The sequence below is a fragment of the Quercus lobata genome, chromosome 10, assembly GCF_001633185.2.
Source record: "Quercus lobata isolate SW786 chromosome 10, ValleyOak3.0 Primary Assembly, whole genome shotgun sequence".
NCBI lineage: Eukaryota > Viridiplantae > Streptophyta > Magnoliopsida > Fagales > Fagaceae > Quercus > Quercus lobata.
In genome coordinates, this window is record NC_044913.1 from 5,467,350 (window position 1) to 5,489,417 (window position 22,068).

At 35.5% G+C, this 22,068-nt stretch overlaps 1 protein-coding gene across 9 annotated transcripts in view; it reads left to right on the forward strand.

Annotated features, from left to right (window-relative positions):
• The window catches only part of LOC115963564 (callose synthase 10), a 56,439-nt gene that overhangs the window by 33,173 nt on the left and 1,198 nt on the right, over nt 1–22,068 (forward strand). For 5 of the 9 annotated variants that reach the window (XM_031082610.1, XM_031082607.1, XM_031082609.1 and 2 more), the window contains 22 exons: nt 99–219; nt 5,247–5,341; nt 5,430–5,520; nt 5,606–5,766; nt 5,853–5,962; nt 7,809–7,943; nt 8,136–8,466; nt 10,000–10,117; nt 11,693–11,812; nt 12,011–12,126; nt 12,221–12,304; nt 12,605–12,717; nt 17,046–17,098; nt 17,181–17,357; nt 17,453–17,500; nt 18,568–18,726; nt 18,954–19,067; nt 19,182–19,270; nt 19,402–19,560; nt 19,728–19,830; nt 20,801–20,920; nt 21,946–21,996. In XM_031082610.1, coding sequence (XP_030938470.1) covers nt 99–219; nt 5,247–5,341; nt 5,430–5,520; nt 5,606–5,766; nt 5,853–5,962; nt 7,809–7,943; nt 8,136–8,466; nt 10,000–10,117; nt 11,693–11,812; nt 12,011–12,126; nt 12,221–12,304; nt 12,605–12,717; nt 17,046–17,098; nt 17,181–17,357; nt 17,453–17,500; nt 18,568–18,726; nt 18,954–19,067; nt 19,182–19,270; nt 19,402–19,560; nt 19,728–19,830; nt 20,801–20,920; nt 21,946–21,996 — 2,668 coding nt within the window. Of the gene's footprint in view, nt 1–98; nt 220–5,246; nt 5,342–5,429; nt 5,521–5,605; nt 5,767–5,852; nt 5,963–7,808; nt 7,944–8,135; nt 8,467–9,999; nt 10,118–11,692; nt 11,813–12,010; nt 12,127–12,220; nt 12,305–12,604; nt 12,718–17,045; nt 17,099–17,180; nt 17,358–17,452; nt 17,501–17,937; nt 18,082–18,108; nt 18,152–18,567; nt 18,727–18,953; nt 19,068–19,181; nt 19,271–19,401; nt 19,561–19,727; nt 19,831–20,800; nt 20,921–21,945; nt 21,997–22,068 lie in introns of those variants that run through there. The other 4 variants (XM_031082611.1, XM_031082612.1, XR_004085857.1 and 1 more) reach the window with 4 other exon arrangements.

Here is a 22,068-nt window from a genome sequence, read left to right on the forward strand (position 1 = left end):
CAACCAAATTTGTAATAGATTTTGCATGCCTTGTATACTTAAATGTGTAATATTGATTATTTATTATTTTGATTTATTGGTAACCTCCTTTATGATAGGGTTGAGAGGATTTTCCGTGAGATCAACAACAGTATTTCAGAGGGTTCACTTGTCATAACCTTATCTCTTAAGCAGCTGCCAGTGGTGCTTTCAAGATTTACGGCGCTGACTGGGCTCCTGGTATGTGTTCTATTAACTATGTGTATCATTTAACTTGATGGAACTGATACTGCTGGGATCTATGCTAAATTTTTTTTTGATAAGTAAGAATGATATACATACAAAAGGCTGCTCTTTGCATGAAAAGCACAGAGCAAACCAGCATTTACAAGAAAAAGGAAAAAGAGAAAAGAAACAAAAGAAAACCGAGCAGCAGACTAATTACAAAAGAGTAGAGAGCTAAGAAAAGAAGGGAGAGAATCACTAGTTGTGAGTCCCCAATCCCGAGATTAGTTGAATAAAGTTCCACACTTCCACTAAAAGAAGCAAGCATTTGATCTTTGAAACTATCCAAGTCCTCAAAAGTCCGCCAATTTCGCTCCTTCCAAAGACACCATAGTAAGCACAACGGAACTAAATTCCAGATGTTAGATGAGTGCTTCCCCAACCAATTCCACCAGCCAAAAAGCAGATTTGGAATCGTTCTAGGTATGACCCACGAAATTCCAAAAGATGTAAAACCAAAACTCCACAATTGATGATGAGCCTTCTCACAATGAAGTAGTAAGTGATCCATCGTCTCCCCACAATGACGACACATAATGCACCAGTCCACAAAATCAAAACCCATAAGTTTTAGGTTATCACCTGTGAGGATCCTATTCCAAGCAATAGACCAAACAAAAAAGGAAACACGCTGAGGAGCCTTAATTCTCCAAATACCTTTCCAAGGAAAGACAACAGAGGGAGAATGTCGCAACTTGTTTTAAAATGACCGGATGTCAAGATCCCCATTAGTCTTCAACTTCCATCTCATCCAGTCTCCAACATCCATTAAAGGAATATTGGCTCCCAAGATACGAAGAAAGGTCACCCTTTCAACCATCTCCCAATCATTAAAGTCCTGAATGAAATGAACATCTAAACTTCTTCTCTCCCCTGCCCCCAGCCTTGTCAAAGAAGATTCTACAGAGGCGATCTATACTAATATACAAGCCATATTAACCCCTCTCTTCTTGTCTTTTTGAATGAGTTGGAGTAGGGGTAACCACGAGTCAGCTGGGTTCTGGTTGGGGGTCAAACCATCACTTGACCTGATCCGTGGAGAATCCTACCACTCACGATTGACCAACAAATCAGATGAAAACCTCTATATCCAACCTTCAAGTGAATAGTTGGATTTTGGCGGGTAGTTGGGTTCAAAACTTTATTCTAGCAGCACGAAAAAGGATCTAAGTTTTAAAGAGCTTTGCAGCTTAATTGGTTGGCACCTCCTAATGTTTTTTAGATATCTAGGGTTCAAATGCCCCTTCCTCATTGTAACTATAAAAAAGAAAAAGAAAAAAGGATTTAAATTTATAAATCTCATCAAAATGAAAACAAAAATTAAACAAATCTGTAAAACACAGATCTGCGTATTTTTTCCATCTTTTAATTTTTTTTTAATAAGTAAAAAATTCTATTAAAGAGGAAAAAAAGACCGGCACAAACGGATGTGGGCAGTCATTGAAGAACACAAAATCAAAGATAAGGAGACAGAGAAATCAATAAAAGACATTGAATGGATATCACCCTGAGCTTGCATCCAGTTGTACAAGGATTGCAAAATGTGCTCTTTGACTACATAAATAGGATGTTCCACCCCATCAAAATCCCTCTATTTTGTTCAAACCACAAAATCCACATGATACACAGGGCGTTGTTCTCCACACCTTAGCATTCTGTGTCACTGAAAGCATCCTTGCCAACACTCCAAAAGCTCAAGTACTGATTTAGGTTTCACCCACACTCGGCCAAACAAAGCAAAGACAAAGGTCCAAATTTCTTGGCCAAAGAATAGTGAAGGCTTTCAGGGGTATTATAGAATGTTTGGACCCCAAACCGGCCCTTCGACTTTCGCATCCATAAAGCTCGGTCTTCCCTTGTGGAAAAAAGGCAAATTAGCATAGAGTAGCTCAAAAAAAGAAGCCACGGATTTCAGTTCCCAATCATGAAAGGACTTGGTGAAGCGGGGATCCAATGTTGGACTTCACCATTATGGGTGCTGGCTAAACCATCCTTTTGGACTGGTTCTCAGTGTGGAGAAATCCTTTTTCTTCTTTTTTGGATTTTCTTGATTTATGTAATTTCTGTATTTGATATGTACATCCTTGTATACTTCCTGTGTACTTGGGTGTCTCTCTCTTTTCGTTATCAATAAATCCTTATTACTTATCAAAAAAAAAAAAATACATAACCACCGAGGCTTCCTTGTCCACCTCTAAGGCGAACAGGTTGGTAAACAAATCTTGGAGAGAGTGATTGCATAACCAAATTAGTGTCCAAAATCATACTCTAGAGTCGTGTTGTATGTCAAACTATAAGAATTTGGAAAAAGGCTCCTAACCCGAATTGATGCTCTTCCAAAAACTAACCCCATGAGGACCCTGAGGCAGCTCTTTCATTCACCCTCCCCAAATTCAATGTAGGCTACCCTCCTTCATAAGTGATCCCCTTCAGCTCTGAATCTCCACAACCACTTCCTTAGGAGAGCCTGGTTAAAAGCAGTGAGCTTCCTATTCCCCTAACCCCTGTATTTTGATGGTGAGCACGCCACTCCCCAATTCAGTAAATAAAACTTCTTCATACCACTGATGCCTCCCCAAAGAAAATCCCTACGGAGTTTTTACAGTTTGTTGGCCACATGAGTAGGCATCAAGAACAAAGACATAAAATAGGTGGGAATCATGTTAGTTAAAGTCAAGCTAGGTGCTTGCCTAGGTGCCACTATTGTTAGATTAACCATATAAAGACGCCTGTTGTAAAAATTATTGTTAGAATAACAAATTTATAGAAGCTTGTTGTAAAACTTATTGTTATATTTACAAATTTATAGAAGTTTTGTGTAAAACCTGTTGTTAGAATAATTAATAGAGCCTTAACCATGTTAATAGACGTAATTTCTTCATGCAACACATTTTAAAAACACTTGATTATAATATTTCAATACATTAGGTATTTATGATTTTAAGTTCTATATGTATGATAACCATATTTAGAATCTGATGCCTTGCTTTAATCTTCCTAGCGTCTTGGATTCTGTTGAACATTCCCCCTTATCTTGATTTTGATGTTGTAATGATTTGCCTTTGCATAGAATCATAATAATGCATATGATCCAAAACATGGTCACTATTCCAATATAGCAATTTAGTCAACCTGGAGATCCTTCTCTTTTCCCCTAATTGGTTCTTTTGAGAGTCATTATGGAATTTTATGTATCAAAAACTTATGGAAAATGGACATTTGGGATTGAAGGAAATGGGTCACAATATTGGGATTGAAGTCTTTAGCCACTGAGCTGTAGCTCAACTAGTACCTCCTCACCTTATATGTTCTAGGAGGAGGGTGAGTTCATGAGTTCAAGACCTATTGGGTGCTTGTATAACTTAACCCTAAAAAACAGATTGAAATCTTTATTTCTCAATTCTATTTTTTAATTGGATGAGGGCTATAGAGAGTGTTGTTTCAATTCTTTACTTAGATTTTTTTGGAACTTGTTAATTTTAAATCCTAGGCGTCTGTTCTATTTATTCTTATTTTGCGCGTCTATTTTGTACTTCCCATTTACTTTTTTTTTTAGTAATGGAAATTTTATTTAAATCATAAAAGAGAGTCACCCAAGTATACAAGAAGTATACAACTGGGGGCCAAAAAAGAGAGTCACCCAAGCATTCATCAAATCATAAACTGAAGAAATAGAAGGAATTTCTATGATAGGCATCCAATCTGATAGTTTTTTAAAGAATAAATTTATTAAGTTTACTACTCTCAAAACACTGGTCATTTATCTCACGCCAAATGCACCACATCAAAATAGGGGTGACCATGGGTTGGTCTGGGTTGGGTTTGTGCCCAACCTGGACTCGACATGACCACTTCAGGTGGCGAAAATAAAAAACCTAGCAGACTTGGAAGGAGCGTTGGATCGGCTCTCATCGGGTGTTGGGTGAGTATCAGTCGGAATCGGGTTTGTGATAGGTTGAGATTTGGTTGGATTTGGCTGAAATCTGGTTGGATCTATTGAGATGTCGTTAGATATGGCCAAGATCCCTCCAAATCTCCTTATATCGGAGGAGATAGAGTTCAAGCTTACCGGATTTTTAGACGAAATTCATGATTTGTGACGGAGAGAGATCCAATCATCGGTTGGGTCAGGTTTGCCGGTTTCTTGAACGGCCAAATTGCAACTCAAACTGAAGGGATTGGGCCTTGGCACTGGCGACCTGCAGTCGACTGCCACTTGGATCGGGCGGTTATCGGGTCCGGGTGGGTGGTGGACAGCCCTAAATCAAACAATGAGGGACAGCTTTTGCTTGGGCCAGTTTTTTTTTAATAATTTTTTTATTATTTTTTTTATTTATTTTTTTGGAGTTAATTTTTTGTTTATATATATTAAAAAAAAAAAAAAAAAAGAACTCGTGGGGTGTAAAAGGGGGTTACAACAAATAAGATTGTTGTATTGCATAGTAGTTTCTACTTTAGCAATCTATTTGATCTACAAATAAGCTTATCACTGTTGTACTGCTTTCCTGGATGATTGGCATACTGTGATCGTCTTCCTATTTCATTACAATGTGAGTTTTTGAACAGGGTGGTCCACATAACTATATTAGTATTTTCTAGGTGCAGTTCTATCCTTTTGTTATTTGGTTATTTCATTTGTTGCCCTTTTAAGGGCTTTCTGGTGCTTCCATTGTCTTGTTGGTTATCCTTTATAGTTGAAAAATGAATTAGAGCATTAGACATTGCTGCTATTAAATGTTTTCTTTTTCTTAATTACATAATTAGGAGTGCTTGGTTGCCTTTTCAAATGCACAGTTTTTCCCTTTATTGGTCTCTTGTCTTCCAAATGTTGCATGTCTTACTGCCACACAAAGTACTTGGCCTTTAAAAATGTTGAATTTGATTTCATTGAATACTGGATGATGGTGTATTTATTTTTCCAATTTTATAAGTTATGGTGATTGCTTGTTATCATTTTCATACTAACAAGTGATTTGTATCAGAAAAAGGAAAATCCTGAACTTGCAAGGGGTGCTGCAAAAGCTCTTTATGACCTTTATGAAGTTGTTACGCATGAGTTGTTGTCACCTGATTTAAGGTATATGATTCTCCACATGATGCAGAATCTATATGGAATGATAACTTTGTTGAATTTGTACTTATTTGTTTCTATTTTAATGCTCCAGGGAGCAGCTTGATACATGGAACATTTTGGCAAGAGCAAGAAATGAAGGGAGACTCTTTTCTAGGATTAAATGGCCTGAGGACCCTGAAATTGTATACATTTCTGGAAGCTTGTATGGCCTTTTTTACTATGTAGTTTGCATTTACCTGAACAATTTTACCCTGTTTGTTGTCACAGAAGGAGCAAGTGAGGCGGTTGCACCTTCTTCTCACTGTAAAAGATTCTGCAGATAATGTTCCAAAGAATCTTGAAGCAAGAAGAAGATTGGAATTCTTTACTAATTCATTATTCATGGATATGCCTTCCGCAAAGCCAGTTAGTGAAATGATGCCCTTCAGGTACTTGCAAGTCAAAAGAAGTGATTTTCCTTGTCAGTGTCAAACATGTCATTTTAATTTTGTTTTATTTGTTTGTTCGAGAATAGTGTCTTCACCCCATATTACAGTGAGACAGTGCTGTACTCTAACTCTGAATTGCGGGTTGAAAATGAGGATGGAATATCTGTTCTTTTCTATCTTCAGAAGATTTTTCCAGGTATGTCTCTTCCTTTATCTCTCAATAAGCAATCATTTCTATCTGGAGGCACTTCTGAAAAAGGAAAATACAAGTACAAACCAGTGCGAAATTCAATCAACATGAAATGTAAAAGGGGTTGCTTGCGCTGAGATAACATGATTAGAGCACATAGTTGCTTGTTTTCCTTGAAGACTGTATTTTTCCTCTTCCTCTAAATGCTACGCATCAAGTCAGAGTAGACCAATCTCCAAGTGAATACCCTCCAACTATTTGATTACATAACAGGATAACCAAAAAAATGCCAATGAGAGAAAACTGTTCACCACGGCGCTTGAGTGATATAAGGCAGGTGAATGATGTACCATGTTTCCATCTCATGCACATGTTACTATCTAACAACTACCTTGTGGTTCTCTGAATTTCCTACAGTGAGAATTCAACTTAAAAAGCCACTATGCACACAAAAAAATGAAAACATTCTAGGGCTATTACTCATAAACTTCTCCCCATCTGAACCTCACAGCATCAGCTGGCCTCTCTCTTTTTTTTTATTATTATTTTTTAAATTTTTAAAAGTACCCCCTCTAATCTCCTTTATTCAACCGGTAATACAAAAAATTATATATAGAAATAGAATGACAAACCTCATGCTATATCCTAAAGGATTACAATTTACAATAGAAAGAAAGAGAATTGATAAAATCTACAGAAGAATTGTAGAAGTGGTGCCAAGCTCATGAGACTACTTAAACAACAATCAGAGGGATACCGATTTCAATTCATTAATAGACAACTCCACACCACTAACCATTTGATTATTTTTTTCACCCCAAATCTTGACATTAAGCAAAGAGGGCAGCATTTCACATGTGCATGCTGCCATGTTTTCCGAACCAACATTTTCACCTGAAGAGCACTTCACTCATCTCAAACACCATCTTGGTCATTGACCATTGGACTCCAAATTAAGGGAAGGCAAAAGATCAACAGCTCGCTCACCACTGCACAATTAATCAACAAATGGTCTAGAGATTTACCCTTACACGTGCACGTTCAACACCATTCCACTGGAGCAATATTCTTTTACAGATGTTTGCAGTTTGCACAAGAAGGTTATAAAATCGTTGTATTTTGCTGCTGGACAATCTTAGAAACCTGTTTTTGTTTATGGATTTTGCAACCAATGTTGGTTTCCTTTCCTATAGCATGAACAGTTTTTAAAGGTCATTTCCCAGTACCGATCCCCTTTAAGTTGGGTCCTGGGAGAGATGGCTTGCATATGGTCTTAAATTAGCTTTTTTGCATATTCAAGACTTGAGCCCATGCTCTGCACTTGGCAGCCTGAGATTTTTTACCCATTTGTGCTAGTGAGTTGTCCTTAATATATGCTTTTAAATTTTTTAGGGAGAAAAAAAAACTGTTTTCTGGATGTTTCGAAGGGGAATCTTATTTCCTTTTTGATAGGTAAATAGAGAGAGGGGGGGTGGGGGGTGTTGGTGGGGTTCAACCCTAGTGCCCAAGCACCACAAGATATGCTTGAACCCCAGAATCTCTTATATTTATGATTTTTGTTTGTTTGTTTGTTTGTTTGTTTTGTTTTTTTTTTTTTTTTTTTTTTTTTTTTTTTTTGGAATAATGTCATTTCTCTATGACTTTAAGGTTTCTGGAACATTTGTTAGGATTTTGGAAAAATGGATGTTAAGTGTTTGTATATTTGCTTTGATTGGGAGAACCAAGTTTTAAAGCTTTTTTTCTGGTTCAATATTATGCTTTTTGGGGTGGTTTTTTCTTTATATTATTATTATTAATATTATTATGTCCATTGTCTTTACCAAATATGGCTGAGATTTTGGTTTCTAATTAGATGAATGGGACAATTTTTTGGAACGGATTGACCGTGCGGAAGCTACTAGAGATGCAGAACTTCAAGACAATTCAACTGATTCTTTGGAGCTGCGGTTTTGGGCATCTTACCGAGGGCAGACTCTAGCCAGGACTGGTTAGAATCACTTAAACAATAACAATTTATCCTTTAATTCCAGATGCATTCAGGAATTTTGTTTGTTTTTAGTGCTACTATTTGATTACTTTACCTATTGAAAAATATATTATTTATTTCTACCTGTTTCAAATGAGTTTGATACCACTTTAATCGATTTGTCCTATGTTTTTTTCATCTTGGAAAAAACAGTGCGTGGTATGATGTACTATAGAAGGGCTTTAATGCTGCAGAGTTATCTTGAAGGGAGATCTCTGGGAGGTATTTGCTTCATAGCTTTTTTAATTTCATCAATTTCTTATTTTCGGGAATGTCACAGATATATTCTCACATTTTACCTTGAATCTATAGTAGATGGTTATTCTCAAACGAACCTCCCCACAACCCAAGGTTTTGAGTTGTCTCGTGAATCAAGGGCACAAGCAGATTTGAAGTTTACTTACGTTGTGTCATGCCAAATTTATGGTCAACAAAAGCAAAAAAAGTCACCAGAGGCCGCTGATATTGCTCTTTTGTTACAGAGGTATAGTCACTGTTGTTTTTCCCGTTAAGTAATGAGAGTCTTCTAAAGAAAGGAGGTCTCAAAAGATAGTGTCCAAAAGAATTACAATTAGAGAGACTTATAAAAAAAAAAAAAAGAATTACAATTAGAGATTTAACAGATCCATGAACTCAACTAAATAGTTACAAAATACTCTGCCAATCATGGTGCAAAATTCAAACAAGAACAAGAAACGCAAGAAAATAGATTTGATCATTGAAAAAATATAGTTCTTGTTGTTGTGTTATTATATATAATGAAATTTATTATATATATATATATATATATTTTAATATTGATCCATTTTTGTTGTTAGAATGAAAATTAAAGTAATCATTCTTGATTTATATTAATATAACGTTAGCAATGATTCAAAATTTGGGCTTGAGTATGTGGCTACCTAGGATTTGTGAATAATTAAATGATTTGCAAAGGATGTGGCTGTGAATAAGAGCATTCTGCATATAGTTAAAGGATGCAGTTCCACATAATACGATGGCTTTCTGCCCTTTTTGTTGATAAGTAAAATAATTTACTGGAAGAAAGTAGCTCTCAAAATGCAAGCATTCTCACAAAATTACAAACAGACATTCAAAATCAACAGTGGGGCTACCTGAAAACCCCCCCCCCCCAACCCCACCCCCCAAAAAAAAAAAAAAAAAAAAAAATCTTAACATCCTGTGTAGATAGCTCTACATTCTCAAAAGTCCGACCATTTGGAAGGGGTTCTGCTCTTTCTATACTTAGTTAATAAAATTTTTTATTTATAAAAAAAGGTGCATAAGTTGTGTATTTACCTGTTAAAGAAAATTTCCTTTTATTAGTCTGTAGTTATTGAATGTGCTGGAGATCAGGTCTGTTGATAAATATCTGTTCTCCATTATTGTACTGCCATGCCATGCCCAAGTTCTTAGCCTTCCTAAAGCACTATGCATATAAACATAATGAAAGAGAGGGAGGAAATGCCCCCCGGGGGGGTTTCCGATGTTAGAGAGGGCTCATTGCATTTTAATCTTTTATAGATGTATGTTATATTACATATCCTATTGTACTTCCTCCACCCAGTTTTTTGTCCATTCCATTTTGGGATGTTCCAAACCCAAAATTTTTGTCCATCTTGAAGTGAAAAGTAAATGTGAGTATTATCTCCAACAAGATACGTAGTAAACTTCAAAACTTATCTCAACCACTTCTAATAGGCTTTCACAAGCTCAGTCCGTGAGCACTCTTGACCTCCTTTGTACTCCAGTGGCCCCATGTCTCATTGTATTTTGCTTCAATACTCCTTTAAAGAAGACCCCTTTTCATAGCATAGCACCAAAGACACTTCCCTAAAATAGCTTGATTGAAAATACCAAGCTTTCTAGTACCTAAACCTTGAACAGGGTTCTGTGCTCCATTTAACCAAGTGGAATTCCTTTGATTTCCCACACCTCCCCATAAGAAATCTCTTTGTAACCTATCCAACCTCATTGCAACACTTGTTGGTATATTAATATACTTTTCTGTTATTAGGAATGAGGCACTCCGAGTTGCTTTCATTCATGTAGAGGAGAGCGGTGCAGCAGAAGGAAAGGTTTTAAAGGAATTCTATTCAAAGCTTGTCAAAGCTGATATACATGGAAAAGATCAGGTAAATGATTTCTTGTTCTTCATAGATCTTTATTTTCTTTCTAATGTTGGTTTCTGAGTATTTATTGCTCCCTGTATGCTTCCAATTTCATTTTCTGAAAGCAAGATTGTGATTACCTCAGCATGGTACACTTTAGCTTGCAATTGATGGAATCAGTCTGAAATGTTCTCTAGTGATGAACAAGTAGATACTACTTTCTTCTTCAAGGATATGCTGTATTATTTTTTGTGAAAGTGTTGATGGAAAAAGACTAGCCAACATGCTTTTTGTTTCGGATTCTGTGCATGTGAATGTCTTCTTTACCTAGTTCTAGTGTGTTAACAGTTGAAATGTGATGACAGTGTAATAGAACTTTTTGTATATATTTCATAGTACATGGTCAATTGCCACTGCTATCTGCGTTTATGTTACTTGTAACCTGAGTTCGTCTTGTCAATTACTCCCTCCATCCCATAATATTGATCCTTTATATCCCAAAATGGGTCTTCTTTGAAAAGTCAATGGACACAATATGATTAACTCTCTCAACTTCCCATGTGCTTTATTTGAAAAGTCAGTACCTCTTTTCATTAGTTTTATTTTAGTTTAAATTAAAGATGGCAGTTTTGGAAACTTCTACCTTTTTATTTGAAAGACCATGCTTTAAATGACATTCCCTTAAAAAATTGGATTTTCTAAATAGAACTAATAACATGGGACAGAGAGTATTGTATTATCTTCCTGTATGCAATTTGTATGGTATAACTTGTGTGTCTAAAAACATTTTACCTTTTTTATTTGTGATGATTCAATAAAGCTTATCCATTTCTCATGTTGTATCTATAATTTAAATTAAATCATTTTTTACTGTTCTTGTGGAAACATTTCTTTTTTATTTATGGCACTGAGTACAATTTGAAATTTTAGTATTTGATTTCCATTTCAATCAAGACTCGAAAAAATTTATGATTTGGTAGATTGGTTTCCTATGTTCACAATTCTGTTCATCACTTGGGTTCTAGAACTGGTGACTGTTGAAAATTGTCAGTTATAGTCAACATTTCTGCTCCCCACCCACCGGAAAAAAAAAAAAAAAAGCGTAAGGAGATTGGATGCCCACTATTTATAATTTGCATGATGTGTTTGTTAGCTAATTTGTGAATTCTTTATCTTTTGTTGTTGTTGTTGTTGTTTGCATTGTGCTCTGTGATTTAATATCTTAAAGAATTCCTGCTTGTTAACTTCTTGTTCCATTTTGGAACAGAACACATGCAGGTTTATTCTTGAACAATGATGTTTCTTGTTCCTCGCTCTCTCTCTCTCTCTCTCTCTCTCTCTCTCTATATATATATATATATAGGCATGTAAGAGTCTTGTAGCTTTGTGGCATTGCTTGGTTCTCTTTATGAGAACCGGGATTTGAATCCCTCCTCCCTCCACTTGCTGTAACAATTGAATTATTTTAAAAAAAAAAAAAAAGTTTCTTTCTATTCAGCCTTTTTTCTTATTCCCTCATTAAATGCAAAATTTGGTACCATTTTTTCCATCTGCCTTGAACTGTCGTTTGCTAATGTTATTCTTCATATCAATCTATAGGAAATATATTCCATTAAACTACCTGGTGATCCAAAGCTTGGAGAAGGGAAGCCTGAAAACCAAAACCATGCTATTATCTTCACTCGTGGGGAAGCTGTTCAAACCATCGACATGAATCAGGTATCTCTCATGCTCTCAAACAATTGACATAAATTTACATCCCCTATTTAGGTGGTCACCTTTGTATCTTTTTGGGTTTTTGCTTAGTCTTTTAATTGGAAAAGGCAATTTGTTACGAGTTGTTCAATTCATGTCTCTTTAGCAAAGAACGATATAGATATGATCTGTACATAGTAACACCTTTATATTCTGATGTAGGACAATTACCTTGAGGAGGCAATGAAAATGAGAAATCTACTCGAGGAGTTTCGCGGTAATCATGGTATTCGACCGCCAACTATTCTTGGTGTAAGGGAGCATGTTTTTACGGGAAGGTTTGTCATGCTACTACTTAAATTATAGTCCACTTTTGTTTTTGATTCAGTAGTGGTCTTTCTTACCTCTTACTTGTTGAATGTGTAAATGCAGTGTCTCATCATTAGCTTGGTTCATGTCCAATCAAGAGACTAGCTTTGTAACCTTGGGCCAGCGTGTTTTAGCAAGTCCACTCAAGTGAGTCGTCAAAAACTTATCTTATAAAAAAGTGATTGAATTGACTTACAGATCATTTTTTCAGGATTCGGTGGTTAACTTTTTAGCTGTTTTCACACTTAAAAGGTTGGAGGAAGTGGAGAAAAGTTGAATTCCACTAGTTTGGAAAGTGTGGGTTATGATTTTGAACTGCTTATTAGAACATTATAAATCAAAAAACACAACATGCTCTATTGAGTTGGGCGATAGAAGTATATTGTATTATGGTGTTTGCAATTACTTAACTTTATTCTATCATTAATATATATACACACATTGCAGAGTCCGCATGCATTATGGACATCCAGATGTGTTTGATCGAATATTTCATGTCACTCGCGGAGGCATCAGTAAGGCATCACGTGTTATTAACATTAGTGAGGATATATATGCAGGTAAGTATGAAGGGCATTAATGATTTGCTTCTTATTGCTGTATTTAGTGTCTGTTGTTAACAAGTTAACCTATGCTCTTTCTTCTAAACATGATATCTATTCCGGATTTCATATTGAAGTGTTGGCTAATTTATATTATTTGCTTCACTTAGACATGTCTTTGAATGAGTTTTTTCACAGGGGAAGGAATTGTAGTTGCTTTATTTCCCTTGTTCGTTGAGAGAAGGGACTAGAGAGCTACATCATATGATGAACTGCATCTCTGCAAATGTAGCCATGCAACTTGTTTATCAAATAAGACTAATAGATTTTTTTTTATTAAACAAAAAAAAATTGAAAAGTGGGCATTTAAAGTCTTCAGTGACATAATAGTCACATAGGTTAATATGTTTGTTTTTGCATTGATTTTATTGGTTAAATTGTAGTCACCATTTAGTGGTTCCTTTAAAATTACTTTTTTGGATTCAACTTTGCTGCAAGTTGGTTCACTGTTTTTTATGTTTGAAGATTGAACTCTAGTTCCGAGCCAACAAGAAAAGCATTTCTTTTCTTTTTTAGAAAAAAAAAAAATCAAGGATAAATTACTGATGTAGTTGAAACAATAGAGTATAGCAATGTTTCTCAATAGGTAATCCACTATTAACGAAGATGAATTTCTTCTACCACCATCATTAGTTTGTCGTCATGACAGGTTGGTGTTTTGATTTAACGACTGCTCTAGGCATTGTTCTGTATTCCTATGTTTTGGAATTTCCTTATCTTTCAAATTTTGTATTGTAATGTTTAGTTTGTAGCTTTTGGAGAACCTTTTGTGTGCTTGTGTTACTTGTATTGATTTCCTGTCTTTCTTTTCAAATAATTATCTTTTTCAAAAAAGGACTCATTGGCAGTGAATCTACCTACCTAAGGAACCTTTCTTCTTCTTCTTATTTTGGTTTTCTTTTGGGGGGGGGTGGAGGGTAAAAGAAAAGGTTCATTATTGAATCATGGTATTTATAAATTAGAGAGGTTGTGTACCTTTATCTTTACCCTGGTCCCATTTACTCTGTATTAGAAGCCTTATAAACTAGTGGTTGTTGATGTTGACTTTATATGTCCTTCCATTGTTGCCCAATTAAACCTCCACTGAGGAGAATAGAATAATTCTCTTCCATCGAGAAGCGAGCTAAAAGTACACAAGTTCAATAATTCCAATCATATTAGAGAAAGGATAACTACTTAAGTCAGCCATCCAATCATGCATAGGACAGAAAAATAACAATTTCAATTCCAAAAGTGAGCGCTCGTTGCTTTTGAACATGCGATTTTAATGTTCTCTCCAAATATTGACATCACACATAAGGTAGTGCACCCCAAATATCCTCACTGCAATGCCAACCAAAACCCCTTTCCAACATTTTTTTATTCAGCATTCTTATTGTTTAGTCTGTCAAGATTTATTTTCCTTTGCAATTTAGGTAAAGGGAAATCTGATCACTCATATAAAGTCTAGCATAGAAGTGCGGACATTTCTTTTCCTGGGTCCCATTTACTCTTTATTAGAAGCCTTATAAACTTGTGGTTGTTGATGTTGACTTTATATGTCCTTCCATTTTTGCCCAATTAAACCTCCACTGAGGAGAATAGAATAATTCTCTTTCATCGAGAAGCGAGCTAAAAGTACACAAGTTCAATAATTCCAATCATATTAGAGAAAGGATAACTACTTAAGGCAGCCATCCAATCATACATAGGACAGAAAAATAACAATTTCAATTCCAAAAGTGAGCGCTCGTTGCTTTTGAATATGCGATTTTAATGTTCTCTTCAAATATTGACATCACACATAAGGTAGTGCACCCCAAATATCCTCACTGCAATGCCAACCAAAACCCCTTTCCAACATTTTTTTATTCAGCATTCTTATTGTTTAGTCTGTCAAGATTTATTTTCCTTTGCAATTTAGGTAAAGGGAAATCTGATCACTCATATAAAGTCTAGCATAGAAGTGCGGACATTTCTTTTCCTGGGTCCCATTTACTCTTTATTAGAAGCCTTATAAACTTGTGGTTGTTGATGTTGACTTTATATGTCCTTCCATTTTTGCCCAATTAAACCTCCACTGAGGAGAATAGAATAATTCTCTTTCATCGAGAAGCGAGCTAAAAGTACACAAGTTCAATAATTCCAATCATATTAGAGAAAGGATAACTACTTAAGGCAGCCATCCAATCATACATAGGACAGAAAAATAACAATTTCAATTCCAAAAGTGAGCGCTCGTTGCTTTTGAATATGCGATTTTAATGTTCTCTTCAAATATTGACATCACACATAAGGTAGTGCACCCCAAATATCCTCACTGCAATGCCAACCAAAACCCCTTTCCAACATTTTTTTATTCAGCATTCTTATTGTTTAGTCTGTCAAGATTTATTTTCCTTTGCAATTTAGGTAAAGGGAAATCTGATCACTCATATAAAGTCTAGCATAGAAGTGCAGGCATTTCTTGGTCGGTTATTAGTATAATTGTATTTTATCTAGGGGTGTCAAATGGGTGGGCTTAGGCGGGTTTGGGGTGGGCATAATTGGGTTGGGTAGATAAAACCCATTTACCCATTAAAACCCATTTAACTAATTGCTTCTAACCCAAATTCAACCCAACCCAATTATTATGGGTAAACCCTAACTCACCCAATTACCCAATTATCAAAATTACCAAAATGCCATTAAAGTAAAAACCCCAAAACTTTCTTGGATTCCCTTTTCCACTCTCTCAAAGTTATCAGTTTTTTCTCGGGAAAATTTGTACAGTTTCCATCAAACCAAACAGAACCGAATCAAAAGAGGAAAAAATAAAAAAATAAAATTGACCTGCTCTCCAACATCATGTTAGAGGTGATGACGAATTTCGTGCCGGCGAGATTGTTGCAGAAACCGATTAGACTGACCATCAAACCGATCAAAAAGCACAACAGCCATTTCATAAATATTTACTGGAAAACCTGCACTTTGCCACACCCTCTCCAGTCTTGCTTGAACAACTTGTTCTCGAAAATCCTTTTAACACACAAACAAACACAAAATAATTTTCATAATTTTTGCCATTGTTTTTTCTTTCAAAGGAGGTAGAAGAAACATATTCATAGTCGAGGCTCTCGATTGGCGTGCTCCTTGATGAACTGGCGCTTCTGTGGGGTGGTCCGGAGCTTGAAGAGGTTGTAGCACCTCTAGAGCTCTTGCTCTAGGTACGAGTTCATCGGGATGAGCATGAGTACTCCAATGGATTCCATGAGTTCTAGATGAGAGCTAGAGAGAGAGAGAGAGAGCAAGCGAGAGAGAGAGAGAGAGAAACAAGTGTTTGGAGGCCGAGAAAATGAAGGAAAATGAAAACCCTGAAATACTGAAACGTCTAAGGGCTTATTTATTTATTTTATTATTATGGGAAGGGCTGGGTTGAATTTTGGTATATTGTTTTTTGGTTAAATGGGTCTCAATGGGTTTTTAGTTAAAACCCAGTAATCTAATTGGGTTGATGCCCATTTAACCTAACTAATAATTGGGTGGGTTTGGGTTCAATTAGAGCGGGTGGGTTTGGGTGGGCAAATGGGTTTGGGCTTACTCTGTCACCCCTAATTTTATCCCATTCTATGATACAATTTGATAGAGGGTTCTGCCTTCCTTTCTTAGACATATTTTATGCTTAAAGAATAAAATTTTTCATTATAAATTTTCATGAAAGAGAAGAAATTTCCTAAGACATCTTTCAGTTCTCCTCTCTTGTAACTTATTTTCTGTTCTTTTCTTTTTCCTGCTTGTACTTTTCAACTTCTTTGTGCTTTTTTTGCAAGTAGTTTTTTGTTTTATTTAATAAATACTTATCTCACTTATATATATATATATATATATATATATTTGGGGTAACTTTTTTACTTAAATGAAAAAATTATTATTATTTTTTTGTTATATTCAGCAAGAGAGTTTTCCAATTACCTTGTTTTGCATTACTTTCTTCCTATTTATTATGTTAATTGCAGTTGCAAATTTCCTTGTCAATATTTATTCACTGAAGTGTATACTTCTTTTGCCATTATGTAACAACACTAAGAGATGGATTATGTGTGATACATTATAATTTATGTATTCACTGCCCAGCCTCCATGGTACTTTGACCATGACTAATGGCTGCTAGTTTTGCGCTAAGCTTATTCTGCCTGAACTTGGTCTGAAATTACTTCTTCTCTTTGCAAATGTTATTTGTTTATTTTTAACAATTGATATGGTTTATTTAAGCATTCTGTTGGTTCTCGTAGCATGAGATAATAGAATATTTTTAATTTTTATTGCAGGGTTTAACTCCACATTGCGGCAGGGTAACATAACACATCACGAGTATATTCAGGTTAATTATACTCGTAAATTTGACTGTTTATGTTGAATTTTTTGTTTCTTTTATGGTTGCTTGATAGCTGCTTCTCATACAGGTTGGAAAGGGAAGGGATGTTGGATTAAACCAGATTGCCCTATTTGAAGGGAAAGTGGCAGGTGGAAATGGAGAACAAGTCCTTAGCAGGGATATATACAGGCTCGGACAATTGTTTGATTTCTTTAGAATGCTGTCATTCTTTTTCACAACTGTTGGTTACTATGTGTGTACAATGGTATGGTACAATCATATCCTGTTCTTTTGTTATTTTAGATCACTTGAATAACTAGTCCCTGGAATGTGCTGATAAGAATTTCCTTGTTATTGCAGATGACAGTCCTTACAATATACATATTTTTGTATGGAAGAGCTTACCTGGTAATCTAACAAAGTCAATTTCCCTTCCTGTGTTATTCACCATGTTACGTAAATGAATAATAATAATTTTTCCTGAAGCTTACTCTTCTTCCTAATTTATAATAGCTACAATGATTATAAATGTATAAAATTGTTAGTGTCAAATTTCTGGTTGAGCTCAGGGGTAACACTAGCTTATTGTCTATAACACAATTTATATAACTGGCTAGGTAAGGAAGTTTAGGAATTTGTGCTGCATTTCTTGCAGCCTCGTAGATGGGGAGGGTCATGCTTTAAATTGAGCTTTTGTCACCAAAAAAAGAGAGGGAAAGTTAAGCTTTATGGAACACTTGCCAAAAGGTACCTGTGGTTAAATGTTTTAGAACATGTGTCCAAATGCAGTGACTGATAGCCTTTAAAAAGAAAATACTAAGCGCTTTTTTTTTTTTGGTAAATAGGGAGAGGGGGCTGGTGGGGGTTCAAGCCCCAATACCCAGGCACCACAAGAGGCGCTGGAACCACTGGGGTATCCCTTGAACCCCCAGTAAGAGCTACATTTGTCTGAGTTGGATTAATAAGTTCTAAATCTCTTCTTGGATCTGGTTAGTCTAAGCTATATTTGTTTGTAGATGCCGGTTGCATCCTAGAGGGTTGTAGTGCCACCATATTCAGTGCTCTACCCAAATCCATTCAACCAAGAAAAGTGACTAACTTCTTTATTTTAGAGAATTGCACTTATGAGTATAATGTTGTAATCATTGGTTAAAGAATGCTCTTTGGGTTTTAATCTTCTCCTGGTTTGTGTACTTTTCTTCATTGTGTTCAAAAGACTAGCCCCGTTTGGTAGAGTAGTGGAACAACATATTTTCAGTTTTTAAACAACATTACACACTTTTTCGCACACTTTTTCGCCCACACGTATTTCAAAATAATACAAACAACATTACTCAAACTCCTCTACCAAACGAGCCCTAGTAGTAGCTGTTGGAGTTGGTGTTCTTGGATATATTGTTCTTCTGTTCAGAATTGCACCAAGGCATCCTTCCACTTAATTTAACTTTTTGTTGATCTGCTGCCAACTCCTTCAGGCTTTCTCTGGACTTGATGAAGCAATCTCTAAGGAAGCGAAAATTACGGGTAACTCAGCCCTAGATGCAGCTCTGAATGCTCAGTTCTTGGTCCAGATTGGAATCTTTACTGCAGTGCCAATGATAATGGGTTTCATACTTGAACTGGGATTGTTGAAGGTCAGTATATATTGTCTCCTGCATTTTCCTACAGTGTGGACATTTTTAGGCTCTAGCAGGCTATATATTTAGATAAGTCCATCTTGTCATTTTATACTTTCTGTCTGTTCTAATAATGTTCTTGTCTCCTTCTTTTCTTTATCTTGTTCTTTTTCCTCAATAATTGTATTGCCTTGTGCTTAAGTTTTTGTATTGTTAATCATTTAGTGTTACCTAAATATTTGCAGGCTGTTTTCAGTTTTATTACAATGCAACTTCAGCTGTGTTCTGTCTTCTTCACATTCTCATTAGGAACAAGAACTCATTATTTTGGACGAACCATCCTCCATGGAGGTGCAAAAGTATGTAAATACATTTTCTGATTTTTCTTTCAAAAGTTACTGTTTATTATATATATATATATATTATTTTTTGCAATTGAAAGATTTATTTGCATTTCTATATTTCACTGACAGTACCGAGCAACTGGTAGAGGCTTTGTTGTCCGTCACATCAAGTTTGCTGATAATTACAGGCTTTATTCAAGAAGTCATTTCACCAAAGCGTGAGTGAAATTTTCGAATAAAGGATAGATGATTTTTCTTTTTGGGGAAGGAGTGGGGGGGTTAAAGTTATTTATTTGGATGTATCAAGGACTGTTTATTTTCCTGCTAAAATGAAGTTGGTTTTTTGCAGGCTTGAGGTGGCACTGCTTCTTATAGTTTACATTGCATATGGGTATACGGATGGAGGTGCTGTTTCATTTGTTTTGCTCACCATGAGCAGTTGGTTCCTTGTCCTCTCGTGGCTCTTTGCTCCTTATATCTTCAATCCCTCTGGTTTTGAGTGGCAAAAGTAAGTTCTTAGCTTTTAAATATTTCCTGGAAATTCTGTCTTTTCTTTTGTGACATTTATGTCCCTGCTTTTACTTCTGTGCATTTTATGTGTTTCTGAAACTGTTGTAATTTTCTACGTATCATTCTGTCTTTCTCGGTCTTGTAATCTTACTTTTAAATCAACAGGACTGTGGAGGATTTTGATGATTGGACTAGTTGGCTTATGTACAAAGGTGGAGTAGGTGTGAAGGGAGAAGATAGCTGGGAATCTTGGTGGGATGAAGAACAGGTTTATAACTACCAGCACAATTATTTTCTTGTCTTTATGTAGCTATTGTAATAGAGATTGTTAGAATATTAATTAAATGATTAAATTTACAATTTCCTAATAGCTTAAACTTTTGGGACATTTGATAATTTATCATGGTATCAGAACAGGAGATCCTGAGTTCGATCCTTATCTCTACTCTACCTCCCTTCTAAGATATTAAAAATCTCATGTGTTGGTCCCCGCTAATTAAGGGGGAGTTTAGGTCCACATATGAGGGGGAGTGTTAGAATATTAGTTAAATGACCTGAGTTCAGTCCTTGTCTTTACTCTACCTCTCATTTAAGTTATTAAAATCCCGCCTGTTGGGCCTGACTAATTAAGGGGGAGTTTGGGCCCACATGTGAGGGGGAGTGGTAGAATATTAATTATTAGAGACTATGTTTCAACTTCTTTTCTCTTGATAAGCACACATTTTGATATTTGCTTTCGTAATTTGTTTTCCTTTGACGTATAAGATGTTTGATTTTCTTTTTCATTACAACATGATAATGATTAGCCGACTACAGTTTAATAAAAAATTGTTAAAACATAATATTTCTCCTTTTTTTTTCTAGTCTGCTAGAGCTTGATCATTTTTTAATTTTCTTTCCTTTCTTCCCTTTTGTGGCTTGGATTGGGATTGAAGGTGGGGGCATTTTGTAGCGCCAAACTCATTTCTCTAGGACTTTTTATGTTGATAAAGGAGATAAATATTTTCTCTAAGGCACTTCCTTTTCCTGTTTGTTCTATTTTAGAAAGAAAGGCTGCATATTTATTTGAGCTAGGATATGTGAGAATTATTCCATTACATGCTGTCTATGCTCTTTTATATATGAATTTTCTTATGCTTAACAAATGTACCTATGGGCTTGTTATACTTTGTGGATTGGAAGTTCTTCCCAGTAAGTAGCTGCTTTTCATATTCGTTAGTTATGTTCTTCTTTTGCAGATGCATATACAAACACTCAGAGGTCGTATATTGGAAACAATTTTGAGTGCGAGGTTCTTCTTGTTCCAATATGGCGTAGTATATAAATTGCATCTCACAGGAAATGATACATCGCTTGCGGTAGCCTTCTTGTCCTTTATTCTGCACTATAGTTTACATATGTTCTGTATTTTATTCCAAACTAAATTAAGCATATTCATGAATCCCCTTGCTTAGAAAGTGCTACTAATGTAATTATATAGATAGGTTGTGATTAATAAGCAGCTACCTAAGTTCTCCCATCCATATAAGCAGGAAAAACTATCTTGTACACATTTTGTTTTGCCAGTTCTCTGCAGATTCTGCTAACAAAATTTTAATTGAAATTGCAAGTACAAGTGTAAAATGGACATGTTATTGTATGTGCCATGTCACAAATTGCTGATCTGACACTCCGGATTTCTTGAGAAATTTTCCTGTGAAAAATGAAGACACTGAAGATAATTTTAATGCCAAAAAAATTTCTCTGCAAAAAGTGCATTGAAATTTTTTTCCTAAAAAGAGTAGAAGTCTTGTGACATGTATTTTCAGGACTGTATTAAATGATATTTGGGAGTATATTAATGTGTTCCCATTTGACCATCATTATAGCGATTTTGGAGATGAGTGTTTATTACCAAAACAAGGTAGCTTCTTGAAGTTGATTGAGATAAAAGAGGCTTACAATCAAAATTTCTGAGGAGCTTTTGTCTATGATCATCCTGTAGTTGCAAGCTTGGTGTCAGTGTCCGGGGCAAACTACTGCCAAGTGCTTCCCTTAAAGATCAACAATTCATACTCAACTGACGAAACAATTTACAGTGATCTAGATATTTGCATATATTATTGGCTTTGATTATTTTCTGCAACCACTAGCACTGCATAAAACAAAAAATAAATTAATAAAATTGTTAAATTACTGATTCTCCCAAAAGCTTAGGCTATTGGGATATGGTAAATTTACTCATTGAACAACACAATTCTAACAAAAATAAAGGGATAAATAAAGAAATATGGTTGCCTATGCTTCTGGCTTTGGCTACATATTATCTTATTCTACTCTACTGATTCTAATTGTTTGAAAGGATGAGTTTTTCATGATCTTAATAATTGCTTCTGTTCTCTAGGTTTATGGATTCTCCTGGGTTGTATTGGTTGCCATTGTCATGATATTCAAGGTTTGTATGATTTTCTATTTAACTTCTTTCACCTCAACCTCAGCTTGCTTGATCTTTGCTGTTTAGTGTGAA